General features: G+C 36.2%; 1 protein-coding gene across 6 annotated transcripts in view; it reads right to left on the reverse strand.

The window, feature by feature from the left end:
• The window catches only part of LOC131026764 (T-complex protein 1 subunit gamma), a 37644-nt gene extending 23947 nt beyond the window's left edge, over positions 1 to 13697 (reverse strand). Inside the window, exons 1-4 of one of the 6 annotated variants that reach the window (XM_057956712.2) lie at positions 13616 to 13697; positions 13365 to 13462; positions 9003 to 9064; positions 7255 to 7327 (exon numbers count right to left, since the gene is read on the reverse strand). In XM_057956712.2, coding sequence (XP_057812695.1) covers positions 7255 to 7327; positions 9003 to 9064; positions 13365 to 13389 — 160 coding nt within the window. In that variant the 5' untranslated portion in view covers positions 13390 to 13462; positions 13616 to 13697. The other 5 variants (XM_057956709.2, XM_057956713.2, XM_057956714.2 and 2 more) reach the window with 5 other exon arrangements.
• Positions 13698 to 18263: the final 4566 nt, after the last annotated feature.

Here is an 18263-nt window from a genome sequence, read left to right on the forward strand (position 1 = left end):
AAAATATTTCTAAGTGTTGGAAATATCTTCCTTCCGAAAATAATTCTAAGTGTTGGAAAATAATTAAAAATATTTCATGTGTCAAAATTATTTTCCAACCCATTCGTTGATGGACCCTTGATTTCATGTGCTTTTTCTATCAAAAATATTTTTCTTCTAGCCATTTTTCTTTCTCCATCGTGGCAAGTTGATTTTTCTTTCTCTAATCTCCAAGTCTAGGGCGAGTTTTTATGTTTGGCTTAGGCACCTTCACCTATTACATTTATGCCTAGGTAAATTTGGAATGCCTGTGTGATTTTATTTTTTTCTTGTATCTGATCAAATTTCCAAGATGTTTGGACAATCTTCCTTAGGGAATTTTATCTTCCTTGGGGAATTTTCATGTCTTCTTGGTCTTTGCCATGTCTTGGCAATCCTTTTCATCTTCTCCTTAGCCTAAGCGAACTTCATGTGTTAGCCAACTTGGATTTGTTTTATTCCACCATGTCTAGGCAGACTTGGCTTCATCTTTCACAAGGCGGATTTTGTCATGTCTTAGGCAAGGCGAACTTCACTTTTTGTTGGACATCTCCTTCATGGGCGGACTTCATGTGCCTTATGCCAAGGTGGACTTGGTGCTTCTCTTTTAGAGGGCGGACTTGGAGGCTCCTTGGACATGTTTCCAAATACCAATATAGGGCGGACTTTGAAGACTTCATGCCAAGTTGTTTTATTCCATCCTATTAAAGCCTTTGCTAGGCGGACTTTGTCTTCATCTTTGACAAGGCGGACTTTGTCATGTCTTAGGCAAGGCGAACTTCACTTTTTGTTGGACATCTGCTTCATGGGCAAACTTCATGTGCCTTATGCCAAGGCAGACTTGGTAGGGCGAAGTGTCGTGTCTAGGGCGGATTTGGAAGGGGCTTGGACAAGGCGAAGTTTGCATTGCCTTGGACATTCTTTTCTTTTGTTTTACTTTCCCTGCCTTAGTTTTATTTCTCTCCCTTCAACTTGGTCATGGTAGCTTAACCTCGTGTAGGAGTTTGATTAACTCTTGCCATGAGTTAGTTGACTGATGGTAGGAGTTTAACAAGTGCTTGCCAATTTTGCTTGATCATGAGGCGGACTTGGAAGAATGTTTGCCATCTTTGTTTGCTTGACCTTAACCAAAGGTAGGAGTTTGCTTGACCCTTGCCATAGTTAGATAACTAGCGGTAGGAGTTTAGCAAGTGTTGGACAACTTTGCTTCTTGCCTTGGGGCCGACTTGAGAGGTCTCCTACCATGTATGCTTGGGCGGACTTCATGCTTTGTCTACCATCTTCCTAGCTTCTAGACATTCTCTCTACCATTCTTCCCTTGGGCGAAATTTCTAGACATTCTTTCTCTGTCATTCTTCCCTTGGACGAATTTTATCTGGACAGCCATTTTTTACACTTATTCAAACTATCATATCCATCTCTGACTTTCCATGTCCATTTTTGACCTACCACGTTCATCTAGAACAAAAACCCTAATTAGGTTTTTACCTTGCTTTTTGCACTTAAAGACGTGATTTTTCAAATCTGAGGACATGTGCCTGATCATATGGCTAATCTTCTAGATCAAAACCCTAATTAGGGTTTCCACTCTACTTTTTACCCATAGAGACCAAATTTTCAAATTCTGAGAACATGGGTAGCAATAATATGGCTCGAGGATCAAAACCCTAATTCCGAAAAAATGCAAAAAAGACAAAACCTTGCTTTTTGCACTTGGAGGCAAAATTTTCAAATCTGAAGACATGGGTAGTAATGATATGGCCTAAAGATCAAAACCCTAATCTCAAAAAAAAGCGAGAAAAACAAAGCCCTGCCTTTTATAGTGAGAGACAAGATTTTCAAATTCCGACAACATGGGCAATGACCAAATGACCTGAGGAACAAAACCCAAGTTCCACTTTCAAAAAAGCAAAAAAAACAGAAATTCCTAAAAATAGAAAGTTGTCAGAAATGATCCAAGGCAATTGCGATTCCATCCTTCAGGCTTCTAAACACTTTGACAACGTTCAAACATGATTCTAAGCAAGACTTCTCAACTTGGCTCGGGATGAATCCAGAAATTCTACTCAAAACTCTCCAAAAACAAACTTATGAAATTGCAAAGCTAGGACAAAAACCTTAAAAAGCAAAAATAGTGGGGTCTCCCCATCTGCGATGGGGCGATGTGTGAGATAGGTCACAACAGGTAGCAGTGGCAGTTGCATAGGCAGCATCATTGTTCTTATGTCTTCCAGTTACTAATGGCTGAGCCTTCAGAAATGAAGAGGCCAACTCCTTCAGTTCTGGCCAATTAACCCCTTTGATTGAGGCATGGACGTACTAGTTAACTGCCACCGTTTAAGAAATGAACTACCTATGATTATGGATTGCAGGATCATGGGAGTATATGAAGCACTGTAAGTAGAAAAGAAAACACTTCTGAAATTTAAAACATTAAATCACATTTCCAGAAAAGTGGCGTTGCTAAAGCAGCTGACTGCTTGGAAGCAAAACCCTACATAAGTGACCCTGGTCATCTCAGGGACAAAAACCCTTAGGAGTTGCATATGGGACAATGTGAGAACAGATTTGTACAGAGGGCTGTCAGGATCATCAACAAATTCAGACTTGCAGACTGCGGGGTAAGCTTATCAAAGGATTTGTGCTTGTATGTATATTAGTGAAAAAGAAACAAAAAAATCAATATACATAAATAGCTGCTGATTAGAGTTGTTCCGGATCTGTTATCCTGTCTATTTTCAGTTAAGGCTCATTTCAGTGGTCTCGGAGCCAATTTCCTTCCAGTGTATGAACCATGGACTGAAACAGGAGAATTCTAACGGATGAGAAAAAGGCAGACCTGTTTCAAAATACACTGATAACTATGCAGAGGGTAAAGAGAGAAAGGCAAAGCTATTGGCACAGATGTTGCAACTTCAAAGTAACATAGGAAAACCAAATCTCGGTAGAACATCATAAAGAGAGGGGAGCTCCACTTCACCAGCAGTTAGCCAAACAGGTCTGAGTCAAAATCTGTCAGGCTTAGTTTTTGCAAAAGGGGAGAAAATCAGTTTCTACAATAATTACCACAGGTTAAATATGCTTTTTATGGAGTATCAAGGGAAATTGTAAGACTTAAGAGATACAGGAACTTTTGACAATTTCTAGGGGATACTCGAGAAGAAGTATCAGGCAGAAGAGCACATCATAGCAATCCAAAGGATGATGTGAGAGATTTGTAACATAAAGTGAGAAAACTTAGTGCTTCTACTTTGGATAATAGTAACAATATCAATGAGTTCTCACACCAGGGGTGTTTGTCTGAGTGAACTCGATGAGATATCAATATTACATATTGAATGAAAAGATCAAACACTTGAAAGAGATACTCCAATGGCATCTAGCAGTGTCCAAGGAACATTTATCAAGATTACAAGCCTTGAAGAGATGGAACCATTGCAAGGCAAAATTGATTTACAAGGTATCTTTATTGATGGGCATAAATTTGTAAAGGATGCTTCAGTTGGTTTTTTTCCATTATTATTCTTCATTTCAAGAATTTGGGTTACAAGAATGACGATGCTGCTACAAATCTTTCAAATGTTTCCCAAGTCAGCAATGGAAAGTGAACACTTTGATTGCCCATTGGATTACACTTCAAAAAATAAGGAAATAAGTAGCAACAAAAATCTATTTCACAAGTCTGACACCATGTTATTCAAAGCTATAACCTTCAGAAAGGTAGCACAAAGAATAAAAAGAATACAATAGAATCCAAAATGCTTTTCGGAAGGGAGACAAGTGGTAGTTAACAAAGATGAGGCAAGTGGTAGTTAACAAAGATTCTGAGCTATGATCAGCTAGGTACCCTAACCCAAGCAAGCCACAAAAAAGGTAAGCTCATGCAGACTTCATCTGATCACTCTGGTAAAAAGGTGAAGGGTATAATTTGTGGAAAATGACACAGAGCACTTTCTCTCGAATTCAAAATGATTGCTTTTGTATGATGGTTTAAGATCCTGGTCAGCTGATTGTGCTATATCCCAAAAATTCTAAATCAGAGACGTTATGAGGCACTTGATGGCTACTGAAGCAACAAAAAGTCATTCTCCAAAGACATCAGAAATATTTGATACAGCAGCTCAGCAGAAAACTGATGGTAATTTATCTTTATGCCCTTACTATTCACTTTCTACAAACAATGCAGATTTCTCAGTTAGAGACATGCAGGCTAAAATAATAGAAGATAGATGATGCAGGAGGAAGATCAAAGAGAAAGTCTTGCCAGACTGTCACCGAATGCAGCTAAACAAAACCACAATCAAAACTCCAATGTATCTTATATCAAAAACAAATTTAAGTCGTAACATACACAACTCTATTTAAGATTTTGTTTCAATTATCATCCACACTGTCTTTACATGAATCTGCAACCAAAAAAAATGCTTTCCTATGCTCACATGGACCAATCTATTACGTTTCCACCTAGCATTCAGCTTTGGCTCCTCATCCTGCTTTGCAAAACATTTACTTATTCTTTCCTAAATCTGCACTTAATTCCTCCACATCTGCAGACTTCCTTTCTGTCAGATTATTTCTTTTACTTGGCTGCATACACGTAATTCTTGGCTGTGCCTTTGTTTTCTCTCTTACTGCACACCAAATTTCTATTGCCAAACTTTAAAGTCTTACCCTCTCTGCTTTCCTGCTCTGAACTACAACTCTGCCCTCTCTATTGGACCGATCCCAATTGATGCCTCTCCCCTGTATTGCATACTCTGCCTTTTCGTTCTTTTGTTTGCATCAATCCATATGCCTGTTGTGCTTCTTTGTCTTTTCTTCCAGTGCTGTAATGTTCTCTTCCAACTCATTTTTTTTAAGTTACTTGCCATTTATCGATGCCTTTTACATTCCTGACCAATACCCTTCATCTTGCAAACGTTATATATATATATATATATATATCAGTTAACTACTATCACAGCCGAATTGAATCCCTCGGCAATTTGATTGGATGTTTAATTTGATTCCCCCTTGTGGCTGTACATTTCACTCATAGTTTCAAGCTTGGCTGGGAGTTGAATCAATTTCTAGATTTTTTCCAATAATTCCATTTTTTTAAATGCGCCCAAGTTTATACACATGGCAACCAAACGCTTGCAATGATGCCTTGATGGATGTCCAGCTCTGTTTCAAAGCTCCCATTTTTTGGCATGGGCTGGAAGGGAGTTATGGAAACTAACATTTCACCAACCACTTGCATTTGCTTAAAGTTTTCAAAATACTGCAAAAATTCTTGTTAATGTTTTAGCAACAGGAGATTTCATCATGCCTGCGATGGTTTCTTCCTACACTTCAAAGAGAAGCTGATGTGTAACGGCTTCCTTGATAACTGTCACCGACCTGCATCCTTGCTGGCAGTGTTTTATTTCTATTCCATCCGATGAAAGGGTTGGTTGAATCATCACCTTCGTGGTTCTTTTGGTTACCGTTTATGTAGCGGCATGTATTGTAAAGGCTGACAGGAATATTTCGTGCGACAAGTATGGGTGTTTCATATTCCTTTGCACTGGCCATTTTCGCACATTGCCTTGTCTCCTTAAGTGTGTTGCGAATTGTTTTCGAGTGGGGGGTGAAGTTCAGCTGTGTGAGACTATTTTATATATGCATCAGTGATCTTTCAGAGGATGAGTTTTTCGATGGTATTTTCTGTAGCATCTCTGTATCTTCTTCAGCGTATATTTCTTCTCTGTCTTCAGCGTATGATTAATACATGTTACAGAAAGCTTATGTGCTGGTCATATCATAGAAGCCTTCAGTTTCAGATGATAAGTGTTAGCAATTGTGTTTAGATCATTTAGTTTGAGAGCATTGTACTCAAGTTTGTACCTTCAATAAAGTTTGATTTTTGGTGTGACTCATTTTTTCACCCTCAGGTGGAGGGTTTTTCCAGGATAAAATTATGTGCATCCTGTTCTTGTAAGATTTTCTAAGTTTCAGATTGCTGTGTCTTACCTTTCGTATTCTAACAGTAACAATTCTATTTCGGTGTTGTCATCAAACAGATTATAAGCCTTGTCCATGCTTCCACACTCAGCAAACGATAACCAAACAAACCAAAATTAAAGAAAAACAAGAAAAAATATTTTTTTGGCTAGTGCTGATTGCCAGTCGACCCCGGTGCCCCTGCACAAGTTGTCAATTGGAAATATATAGTTTTAGCTTCTATACTGGTTCCACCTCATGAAAAGGAGGTCATTACTTTTGCATGGGGTTCTCCTCAAGTCAGATTTCAGGATTTACTCTTTGGGTCAATAGGTTCAACTCCACTGCAAGATGCTAAAAGGGTCACAGACAGATCTTTATCAAATAGAATGGAGTGCTTTATGTGGATACTTATAATGCATCCTTTGAATTTCCAAAACTTGAGCTCAGCATTCAGATGAATTTCACTGCTACTGTTTCGATATATGAAGCAGAAAAGGTAAAATTTTAGTGTAACCGATAGGCCTTGGTGCAGTGTCACATTTTCTTCAACTCGATAATCCCAGGTTTGAGATTTACAAGGATGTAGTTGCAGCTGGTGACAAATTCTCTGCACATGATGTATGGATGTCTGTTGAAAGTGCAAGGACTCAACTTGACAGTGACAAAAATGGAATGATAGAAAATGAAGGTTTTTCAAGACAATATGATGCATGGTCTGTATCCGGTTTGAGATTTACAGGGATGTGGTTGCAGCTGATGACAAACCCTTTGCACATGCTGTATGGCCATCCGTTGAAGTGCAAGGACTTATCTAGACCAATTTGATAGTGACAAAAATGGACTGATAGTGAATAAAGGTTTTTCAAATCAAAACATGATGCATGATCTCTATCTGGTGTCGGCAAGCTTTGCTCAATAGCACTCCATGTGGTTATGGCAGATGAAGTTGATGACCAAACTTCTGATCATGACATCTTGAAATTCTTCCTTTGCCAGCATGATTTGAATAATTGGCAACAAAAATGGATTCCTCAAGGAACATGGTTTGCTACAAAAGATTATTCCTTTAGGAGTTACTGTAGCACCAGTGTGTCATCGTGTCATTAAAAAGCAAGCCTTCAAGAATCTGTAATCTGTAGCCGACTTACTTTTGGCATAGTTGCTTTTGCACTATATCAGAAAAAATACCAACAAAGTAAAGATATATAATATCCAAAACATCAACAACAACACTACACTTGATACTTTAAGTAAAACAAATAAGAATACCTCCTTGTGCATCAAGGAGCATTTTCAACATGGATCGGGGACCCAGTGTAGTCCGAATAATATCTGCAACAGCCTGTAAAGTTGTAACAAATTTAACCAACAGCTAGTATAAATGATAAAAGGATAAGCAAAAAAATCTGGTCTAATGATAAGTTTGAATACTAGGAGTAATATTTTGCATTTTCCAAGAAAGAGATTAAAAAATATTACCAAGAGATTTCAGCCAATATCAACTAAAAAATAATGGTACAACAATGGTTACATTATTATTTGATTTCCCAGAGTAAAATTGTTTGTGGCATCAGATGAGAAAATGGTCATTTTCATTTTAAGAGAATAGAAAATATTGCCCAAATATGAGTTCAAATCTTACTGTAATCGTATCTTCCTGTGTCTGGTGGTCTGTGGCAGTTTCTCCCCAATTCTTCTTTAGGTGTTTTGCTGTATAGTATATTTGCTTGCCTAGTTGGGGTTTCTGGGAGAAGTTTACATTAGTTCTTGTTGAATTTTCAAAGATGGTATAGTGTGTTTTGCAGTGCATCTGATTCATAGTGTAGGGGGAGTAGCTTAAATCCTTCTATATTGTAATAGCTGTAGCTGTACAACTTGGTTTATGAATGTTCTTTCCGTTGCTGGGTTGGGGCCCTGTATATAGAACCCCGATATAATTTCTTTTTTAAAATAAAAAGTCCAAATCCTACAGATTATTCAAATAATTGTTTTTGTCAAGTAGTTGGATGCTATTAAAGTGATGGTTGTACAATTTGAAAATCCTGTAACAGGTTATTGAAATTATTGCTTTTGCCAAGGTGCTGGTTATTTTTCCATTGAATCACAAAACTCAGGACATATATAAAATCTCCAATCAGTATAAGGTTGAGCACCCATATCAAAAGTGGCAGCCATCTACATGCACGCCTAAGTGAATATATGCATTTTATGCATATCCTTCACCAAAAATAGCACCAACTAGTGAGATGCAAACGTGCATAATTTTAAATCTCAGATACCATTTTCATGGGAAACATAACAGACCATGGCTTCTTTTCTTCTTCCCTACCTCCTAAATTTCTTGTTATAAAACATTAATTTAACTATGATTACTTTTAAACTAATTTTCAATTATTTTACTTTCATTATTATTAATATACTGTCACTTTATAAAGGACCAAATACAGATTAATTTTGATTTTCAAATATTTTACTTTCATTATTATTAATATACTGTCACTTTACCTAAGGACCAAATACAGAAACAATTTTAACAATCTCACGGCATGTTCATCAAAGCCATGTCTTGAATAGAGAACATTAGACTTTGTTCTACTGGATTGATTTAGAAACAGAAATAAGTAGAAAATCAAGCATTTGTTCTTAACAATTAGAGGTACTTCAACTCACATAACGTCACAGCTCTACTAGGCAACTTGTGTGGCAAACATCTTTGTTTCCAACATAAAGATGGAACATATATTGATGAACCCAGGAAACCTTTGATTAAATATTTTTTACTTTACAACAAAGTTATGATCTTACCTCCTATTATTATATTTCTAGCAAACGTAAATCATAATGCCAAAGATTTTGCCATATTTCACCCAGATCTAATCTCATACAGCCAAAAAGCAACAAGAACAAATATAATGAAAAACTAAAGGACAAAACAATGGATTTAAAGTGAAATTTACAAGTATTACACAAACATGTAAAACATCACACCAACACTATAAAAATGCATTGCATTTCACCTTTGATGCTTGAATATTGGCATAATGGACCTTATTTCCTGTCTCCCGCTTTATGCCTTCATCTGTTAAACAGAACATTTGCAACAAAATGACTTCCTACGAATAGAATAAAAAAATCCCTACCATTTCACAAAAATAAATTACTTTCTTCAATGAAAACTTCCACCATATCTATCCATTCAAGACAATAAACTACAAATCTTTACTACCTCTTCCAATTGAACATCATGCACTGGAAAAGACAATACTTGATGTTGCAATTGCAGTAATATATGCTGATATTAGTTTTAGAAAGGATTATTTTGCACGGTCAACCAGAATATGTCAATAGGACTAAAATTGAAATAGCATTATCAAGCAAAAAGAAGATCCAAAGAGAGGAGGAAATGAAATGCTGCAATTCCAGCCAGGACAAATAAGTATATCAAGGCCATTAATTCAAAAACATAACAAAAGACAAGTCACACAATTATACAACTTCAGCAAAAGGAACAAAGAAAAACAGATTTGACAAAAAAGTAGGGATTTTTGCTACACTAAGACAGATTCAAAGCCAAATGAGCAGAACTACAAATAACTGTGAAGACGGTCATATCAGAATCCTGACAATCACTACAGCATGAGCAGAACAATCATCATTAATGCCTAACAACATGGGAAGCCAATGGGTGTGGCTGCTCTGGCAGACAGAAGTATTCATCTATGACAAAATTATGGATTCAAACAAAGGTCCAGAGTTCTAAATATAATTCAATTGTAACAATTTAAACTGATTGGAAGACTTTTTGTCAATAAATGCACACCCTACCCTTGAAAGTAACATAAAATTTGTATGCAAGCCCAAGGATTTTTCGTGTAATGGTAATAGGAGCTACTTGTACCAGTGTGACCTGGGTTCAAATCACTCTTGTGATAATAAAGGTAACCTATAAGTCCCCTATGGAGTACAATTGAGTATGAACTATGTTCACAGAGTGACAAACATAACATATTAAATATGTGGTCTAAATCTTTCCCAATGTCACAATTAAGATGAACAATACCCTCATACAAATTTACCTGCCAAAAAGAATTCCTGAACAAGGTAAAAATGTATAAGTCAATTGCAATAATTCAAAAGGACTGGAAAAACTGTAGAACTTTGGGGGAGGTCAGGAAATACTCTGTATATGAGATAATAAGAACAGTTCTTCCTCCATGAAAGCTTCACCTATCAAATTTTGGTTTGGATTTATTTTTTATGGGCTTTGGTAGATTGCTGGTCATATTTGATTACTTTTTGCTGGTATTGAGTTTTGTGGAGATTGGCCTTGAAGAGTTTCTCTAATTTTTCTCTCTTTTGTGATAATGTGGACATGTTAAGTGAGTGGTTTTCAAAGCAGACCACTTAGAGTCTTAAATCTTAGAATTAATTTTATGACTTGGTTGGGGAGATCAATGGGAAAAGAAACCAGAGTCCCAAAAAGAGTAGATGAAACTGGGGAGAGCACTATGTACCCAAAATCATGGTGCTCAAATGCAACCGGTTGAGAATGATGTCTGCTTAGCTCTTGCAAGGAGGGGTAAGGAGACAGATCCCTTAAGAAAACATTGACGGAGGCCCTGCAGGGTTAGTACCTGGAGAAGGAGCTGGATTTAGTGCAAGAGATGAAGATGATGAAGTTAAGGTCCAAGCTAATGGCAACCAAAGGTTAGAGGCAACCAGAAAAATGGCAAATTCCTTAACCTTCTATGCATTCCTTATAATAAGGAAATGATGAAAGATATGGAGCTTGAATAGTTGTATCTAAAAACAGTGTTTTTTATGAGCTCAAATTCTAGGGAACTATCATCTAGAAAAAAACAAAATAAGTGGATGCTCAATATTTGGGGCAAAAGGCTGACGATATTTGTTCATTTCTTTAAATTGATTCAGAAAAGTGTGTTTGTGAATTTTTAGGGATTCCTAGCACGGACAAGGGGCATTTGATAGAGTCTTCTAGAATGTGAGAACGTCCCTCGTTTGTAGAATTCTTTGGTCAAGAGTTCGCCAAGAATTGGAAGGATGGCTCACCTTCCATGCTCTTGAGCTTGATAAAGGAGGATGCCCCCCCTTGCATGCTCTTGGCAATATTGAGGATGAACCCCCTTAATATTGCTGTTTGCAAGTATTTCTAAGAAATTCACAATGTGATTGACTATATGGAATATGCCATGATCTGATTGTTAATGATGCTAATATATATTGATCAGGTGTTATCATAATTTCTTGATACTTAATATTTCTAATATCAGTTTTTTGTGATTAATCTTGTTTGCAGGCCTAAAAACGGGAATATCCCAAGAAGGGGCATTACAAAGGCTTAGAGAGTCTGTAGTCAAGACTTAGATTCATCCAAATATGACAGCCACGACTCACAAGCCTACGGACATTCCCAAGTCTCAGCTGTCAAACTCATCCAAGTTTGGATTAATTTTGAAAATCAACTAAAAATTTTCATAAAAACATTGAAAAAAAATATATTATATTTTTAGTTACCAAGTTCTAGTTGAGATTTTTCACGAAGTCTGAGTCAGAAACTAAAAAGAGCTTGACCAGTTTTTCCCAATGCCGAGTCTCAACACTTTGGATCTACCCTCATGATTTAAAAAAACAAAAGTTTTTTAAACTCTTAAATGAAAGGCAAACATTAACATTTTGACTTCATAAATTACCACCAAACCACAGATTAGCCTGATACTCCTTACAGAACAAATTACTACTGAACTCAGACCGACCTGATACTCGGGGCACTCAGTATGAACCATAACATACAAATTATTAAGTACTTCAGGCTTTCACAACATGCAATTTTACATTCAGTGTATTTAAAATTAACCGTAGCATGCTAGTCATCAAGTATTTCAGGCTTACATGATATGTACTCTTGCATCGACCTGCTTCTGGGATGGTAGTTATTTCTAAAACAGTGGCCCAAAAAAATGCCACGAATCTGTTATCAACATTAAACTCCTAGGGACAACCAATTATAATGCTAACATAGTATTTATTTCTTAAATTTTAGCCCGATTGCAATACACTGACCTGTGATTGAAACTTAGTTTTAAGCCTCACACTTTTTTATTTTATTTCTTGAAATTTAACCCGATAAATTACCCTAAACTTCTGAGCGGACTTTGCTTTAGCCCCAACATAATACTCAACTTCTAAAAATTAAAATTTGACACAATAAATCACCACTGAGCCTCAAAATATCCTAAGACTCCTGATTATAACCCTAACTTATAAATATTTTTATATGTTGATTTTGCAAATTACCACAGGTTCACATAAGCATAATATTGCTAGATGATTCCTTTTATGTCTTGTCTAATAAGTGCACATGCGATAGTTGTTTATATACCTCATCTGACTAAGCCCTGCATATAACAGTTGTTTGTGTCTATTGTCTTAAACAGCGCTATCTTAACCGAAATCTCTAGAGGGCACTTCGTTTCAACCTGGGTTTTCTCACCTAAGTTGGCTTAATGGTGGAGAACTTGTACTCTTGAAGGAGAGGTCACAAGTTCAAATCCGGCAGAAAGTATGGTATGTATACCTCGTTTGTAGTACAGTTAGGTGTCTCCTACATTAAGTATGGGATAATCCCATATAATGTAAGCCATCTATAGACCCAAAACAGGTTGCCTGATATCGTAGACTATAAATAAATCCATTTCCTTTCCATTCCACTTGCGTTGAAGTTTTAACCTATGTTATAAGAACCCGTATGAGCGTCCCTTGGGTTTTGCAGTTACTTCTAGGAATCCTTTAAACATTTTACCATCCCCCAAAAAGGGTATAAAACAGGATATAACTTTGATCTTTACAATATTATATGATAAAACTTTGACCAGATAAATTACTACTGCGTCTGATACTGACATAGCATTCGTAATAATGTTCTGCTAGCATTGCCAAAATACTTAGTTTAAAAATTTGACCCCGGTAAAATACTGGGGATCCTTACATTAACCTAAGAGTCTCGGGTGCGTCCTTCAACACTGAAATATTTAATTCAATAGTTACTCCTAACCCTCGAAATAACTTAAAGCTCCTGAAAGCATGCTTCTAACCCTAACAAACCCACTATTTTCCAAAGCTTAACCTGAAAATAAAACTAAGACTCGCAATAACCAAAAACCCCTTACAGCCACTGGATTTCAAGATTAACCGTAGCATAGCAATATGCACAGAAAAAAAAATTGAATGACTTCCCTCCGAACAAAATGAAAGACGTTATACTTTTCAAGCCCGAAAGAGTTGATAGTTTTTAAACCCTGACTATAAAATCGATCTAAAAACTGAAGTATGTGTGTGCCAAAATGAGAAAATGCACTTACTGAGAACAAGGACCGGAGCATGCATGGCTGCAGATTCTGTCCAACAAAGGGAAAACCACTAAAATGGAACAAATATCGCCAAATTCCAAACAAGCTCTCTAGAAATTATCAGAAAAGAAAAAACTCTTAAACTCGATCTTGTAGAAGCAGAAAGTGAGAAGCAGATTAAAACTTGGCGGAGACCTGTACTAGTCTGAGCTTCAGGGTTTAAGCCAATAAATGAAAAAGAAAGAACACGAACTTTTTAGTACCTCGCTTCGATGTGAAATCTAAAAACAGGTTTTCTTTTGATATCATTCACTGTGTATGTTGTTATTATAGCACTAAGAAGAAAAAAAGGTTAGTCTGTAATAAAATATATTTTGAATAATTATTGGAAGCTACAAAATTGTAAATATAAAAATTGTATATAATAGTAATAATAATTATTTGTAATGTAAAAGAGGAAGAGAAGTGTGGAGAGTTAAATTTACTTCAAGAGAAATGTATAAGGATGGGTTGTGTTTAAGCTAGCTCCAAAAAGTCACGATTTCTACATAACATGAAGGTTAAACAAAAATTACAAATCTTGGTCGTGCTCGGCAAAACTAGCTACGTCTTTCATTTTCGAAAAAGTGTATAACACGAAGGTTAGTGAGCGTTTTGGAACCAAATTAGCCGTGTTCTATAAGGATGTGGGACATCAAAAGGTCTTCAAGGGGAAAGTCTGAAGTTGTTTTGAGAGAGAGAAAAAGGAAGAGCTTCAAAAAGAAAGTAAAAAAAAGTAAGAGCTTTATGACTTCTATTGTTAAGGGTTTAAATTTTCTCAAAACCTCATTTTGCAAAGAATATATTGAAAGAAATAGAGAGAGATTAGAGGCGGGACAAATTAGATCCAAGAGGGAAGTATGATATAACAATTGAGGCATTGTATGAACTACCCTTTTTCATCTTCTTTCCATTATCATCTTGTTTCCCCTATTCTTCATCTTGATTTTCTTGTTTTTGAGGGAAGACATCATTTGTAGTAGGTAATGTGAAGCAACTCTCCATAAAACTAAATGTACTCATCTTAGATAAATACAATAAAGATGAGATGTATCTTTGCCTAGTAAATTTAGAATTTAAAGGAAAGTTATAGTCATGGTCAATCATAGAGTTGTTCCATGTTTATGGTGTGTAATAACAAAAAAACATCCATAAAAACACTTACCTTTCAACATTTGATTGATTAAATAGTTTCTTAAGATGTAAATTTTCCTTCTTGCTATAATAAATCTCTAAATATATAGTCTTTGATACACCTTGTGGTATGGATAAGAAAAGATGCATGGTACAAGAGAGTAGAATGGAATACGCAAAAAGTGAGGTGTTCACCCATCAAGATGTGATCTGATGCTCATATTAACTGTAGCGTCATAAATTGTACGCACTTGCTAGGGTGGTACAATTTCACACCTAGTTTAGCACCCGCCTTGGCGCATTTTGCATTTTGCATTACATTTTCCCTTTAGCACTTAATTAATTAAATTAATTAGGTCTAAGGTTCTATTTCATCATCTTCCACATCATAAAGTTGGGCCCTTTCATTAAAGTGTGCCCTTTTCATTTTATTCCTCCAATACATCATTTAATCAAAAACCCTAATTAGGTCCTATTTTGAACTTGGGGGCTTGATTTCGGGGGTCAAAACATCTTGAAATCACCTATAACTTTGGGATTCTCTCTAAAATCATCATATCCGACGGCCCTGAAAATTTGGTGAAAAGTTACCGGGACCATGGCGCCCGGAGTGCACACGGTCTCGGACATTTTTCTCGAAATTTTAGGAGCGCGATCCAATCATAAAATAAAGCTTAACCCCAAGACATTGGCGGGAGATTCAATCTCTAGGTCGGCCAAAAGTTGAAATTAAGACCTAGGGTTTCATATATAAGAGCTCTCTTTCTTCATTTGAAAGGATGGGAATTTTGGTTTCAGGGACCTTCTATGCAGCGAAAGAGCAGATCTTTGAAGACTTCAATAACATTCAACATCCATCCATCAAGCATTCATCAATTTCATTCATCCATTTAGGGCTTTGAAGGCATTGAAGAGCAATAAGGGATCACCGACTGAAGATTGGCTTGTACCCCTCCCTTGGGGTTGGGTATGATTTCATGTTGTTTTCATGTCTTTGCATAAGCTTCATTATATCATTTGTATTCATGCTTTATATCACTTTGCATCTTGGTTTGGAGCATTTACATTATCATTTACAAGCAATTAGGGTTTACTTTCTAGGTTGCTCTAGTTTGCTTACTTGCATTTTTAGGATCTTGCACACACACAAGGTCTGCACACACACTACTTTTACAATACAACTTGGCTATTCGTGGAGGTGGAAATCACCAAAGTGGGGGTTTGACTAAGGCAAAACCCTATATAGCCGCCCACCATACCTTTTCAGATATAAGTGCAGATTTTGGGATTCGGACGACGCCGCGAGTTGCAGATCCGGAAGAAGCAGACAGAAACTGAGCTACACACCAAATTTTAGGGCAAAAGACCAGGACAGGGGCGTGGGGCGCCCTGGTCCTGCCAGGACAGGGGCGCTGGACGCCCTAGTCCCTGGGATAGTGGCGCTGGGCACCCTGGTCCCTCAGTCAGACAGCAAGTCTCAGCATTTTCCGACAGCTTTTCAGGTTACAAAACAGCAGTTTCAGGAGCGGTATCAAGACAGTGGCGCCTGCGCCCCCGTCCCGAACATTTTCACTCAGATTTTAACTCCGGGTATGCATCTGCATTCTTGTCTTGTCCTTGTGTTTACAGCTTTCCATTGTTTAATCTCAATTCTGCAATCTTGTTATTAGTTCATACTTGCACTTTGGGGTTAGAAATTGAACTTACATTATTTTATCTTTCAATTACAACAAAGGAATAGAAACCCTAATAGGTAGCATGTGGCTCTCTCTCTTCCACAAAAAGAAGTAGCCAATTGTGTGATACCTCTAGGCTCTTTCGTATTCCACAATGTGTGTCAAAATGTAGGATTAGGACATGTTAGCCTAGTCTCGCTTTTTTTCCCCTACACATTAACCAACCAAAGTTTAAAAGTAGAATAATTGGTCATATTCGCACTTCACTAAATAACCTAAAATTAGCCACATTGAAATATAATCCATTTAAGAACTTCATAATTTTCCTGAACATTAACAACTATTAATCTAAATGCAAAAACTGATATTAATCCCTGAAAAAGATGAGGTATCTTTAGATCATATTGTAACAGTCTTGTTTTTAGGTCATGTTATAATTTTTAATTTTAACATTTATATTTGATGGTAGGAAAAGGTGTGGCTCTACCTATCTTACGACCATTTTCTATGGTTTTTTTACTTAGAACCTTATTTGAATAGGAAGGAAATTAAATTGATAAGAATAATTTCATTGGCTCTGTGCAAGCTCTCCTCAGTAAGAAATAGAGTACTTATTGCAGGACAAGATAATCAACTGAAATATAGGTATGGATGCATGCAATTTCATTAAAGTTAATGTGAAACCTTTTAGATTTGAATGCTTTTCTACCCATCTTTGAACATTTTTTGGGTTGTTCATCTCAAGATAAAATGTTTCCATTGGTAAGACAAACTATAAATATTTTTTGGTATCGCGGGTGTGGAATGTGTACTACACTGGGAGAATCGATCTCTAATTGTACAACATGTTTTTCCAATCACTTTGAATGCCCATGAAGGGAGGGTACTCGTCATTAGGACACATGAAACATCTAATTGTTTTAAAATTTTATTCCAACCACCAATTTTATGTGTATGTCTTCGTTGCTCATTATTCATCATTTGAATATTGAAAGTTTCCCCACTGGTTATATATATTTGTTTGAGGTGGTTAAATGTTTTTAATAACTGAGTCCCACGCAAAGGAATCCAAATTTTTTGGTGACAACATCAAGAAATTTTGGCAACGACAACAAATTTCCCAATGCGAGACATCATGTTTCTGATAGCAAGCTCCTTGCAGGTTATAGCCTACAAGTTAATTAAAATGTTATGGAAATGTTTTTTTTAACATACAACTTTTTGATAAATAGTGATCTATGTATAAATTCTCTATGATATAATTTATAGTCACACTTCATATTTTATTTAAAATTTTAAATAATATATTTATACAGAAAAGAAAAAAGTTGTTTATGTAATAAAAATATATAATCGTCTAATTTTCATACATTAGGATTATCTTACTCGTACGATACTCTTAGCTTGTAAGAGCATAATTATTAGCCTATTTAATCTACATTCTATCAAGAGATTACCTCTATCACAAAGCTAAGAAGAAGCTAAAGGTTGACAAGAAGCCAAAGATCATCAATGAGCACTACAACCACAAGCTATGGGTTGATAATACATATAAGCATTATGACCTCTACCACATTAGCATCCTTCACGAGGGGATCAATCCCTCTTGGAAGGAGAGATCATAAATATTTTGGCAATTATACAAGGTGCATTAACCTAGTAGCCAAGAAGCATGAAGCGAACTACTTTGGCTGCAACTTTATTATTGCACTTGTATTTATGTTAGCACTTTTAAATAAATCATAGATTAAGAATACATGGAGAAAATACTATCAATGATAAATCTAGAAAAGAGAGCAAAGTTTATATATTTCTAAATGTTAAATATATTTCCACTCAAAAACTATGTTGCATCTAAGTAAACATAGCAAGAATTCTAGGCTAATCTCTTAAAAAGATAGTGTGCCAAGAAAAAGGCTCAAATCTAAAGTCTTCAAAAAATCATGAATCCAATTTGTATTGCTTGGACTTTTAATGTCATAAATTGTAACCCATTTACAATTTCACACTCTTTTTGGGACTTTGCTTTAGTGTGCCTCTTTTTGGGTCGTTTTGAGCATAT

This window comes from Cryptomeria japonica, chromosome 1 (assembly GCF_030272615.1).
Source record: "Cryptomeria japonica chromosome 1, Sugi_1.0, whole genome shotgun sequence".
NCBI lineage: Eukaryota > Viridiplantae > Streptophyta > Pinopsida > Cupressales > Cupressaceae > Cryptomeria > Cryptomeria japonica.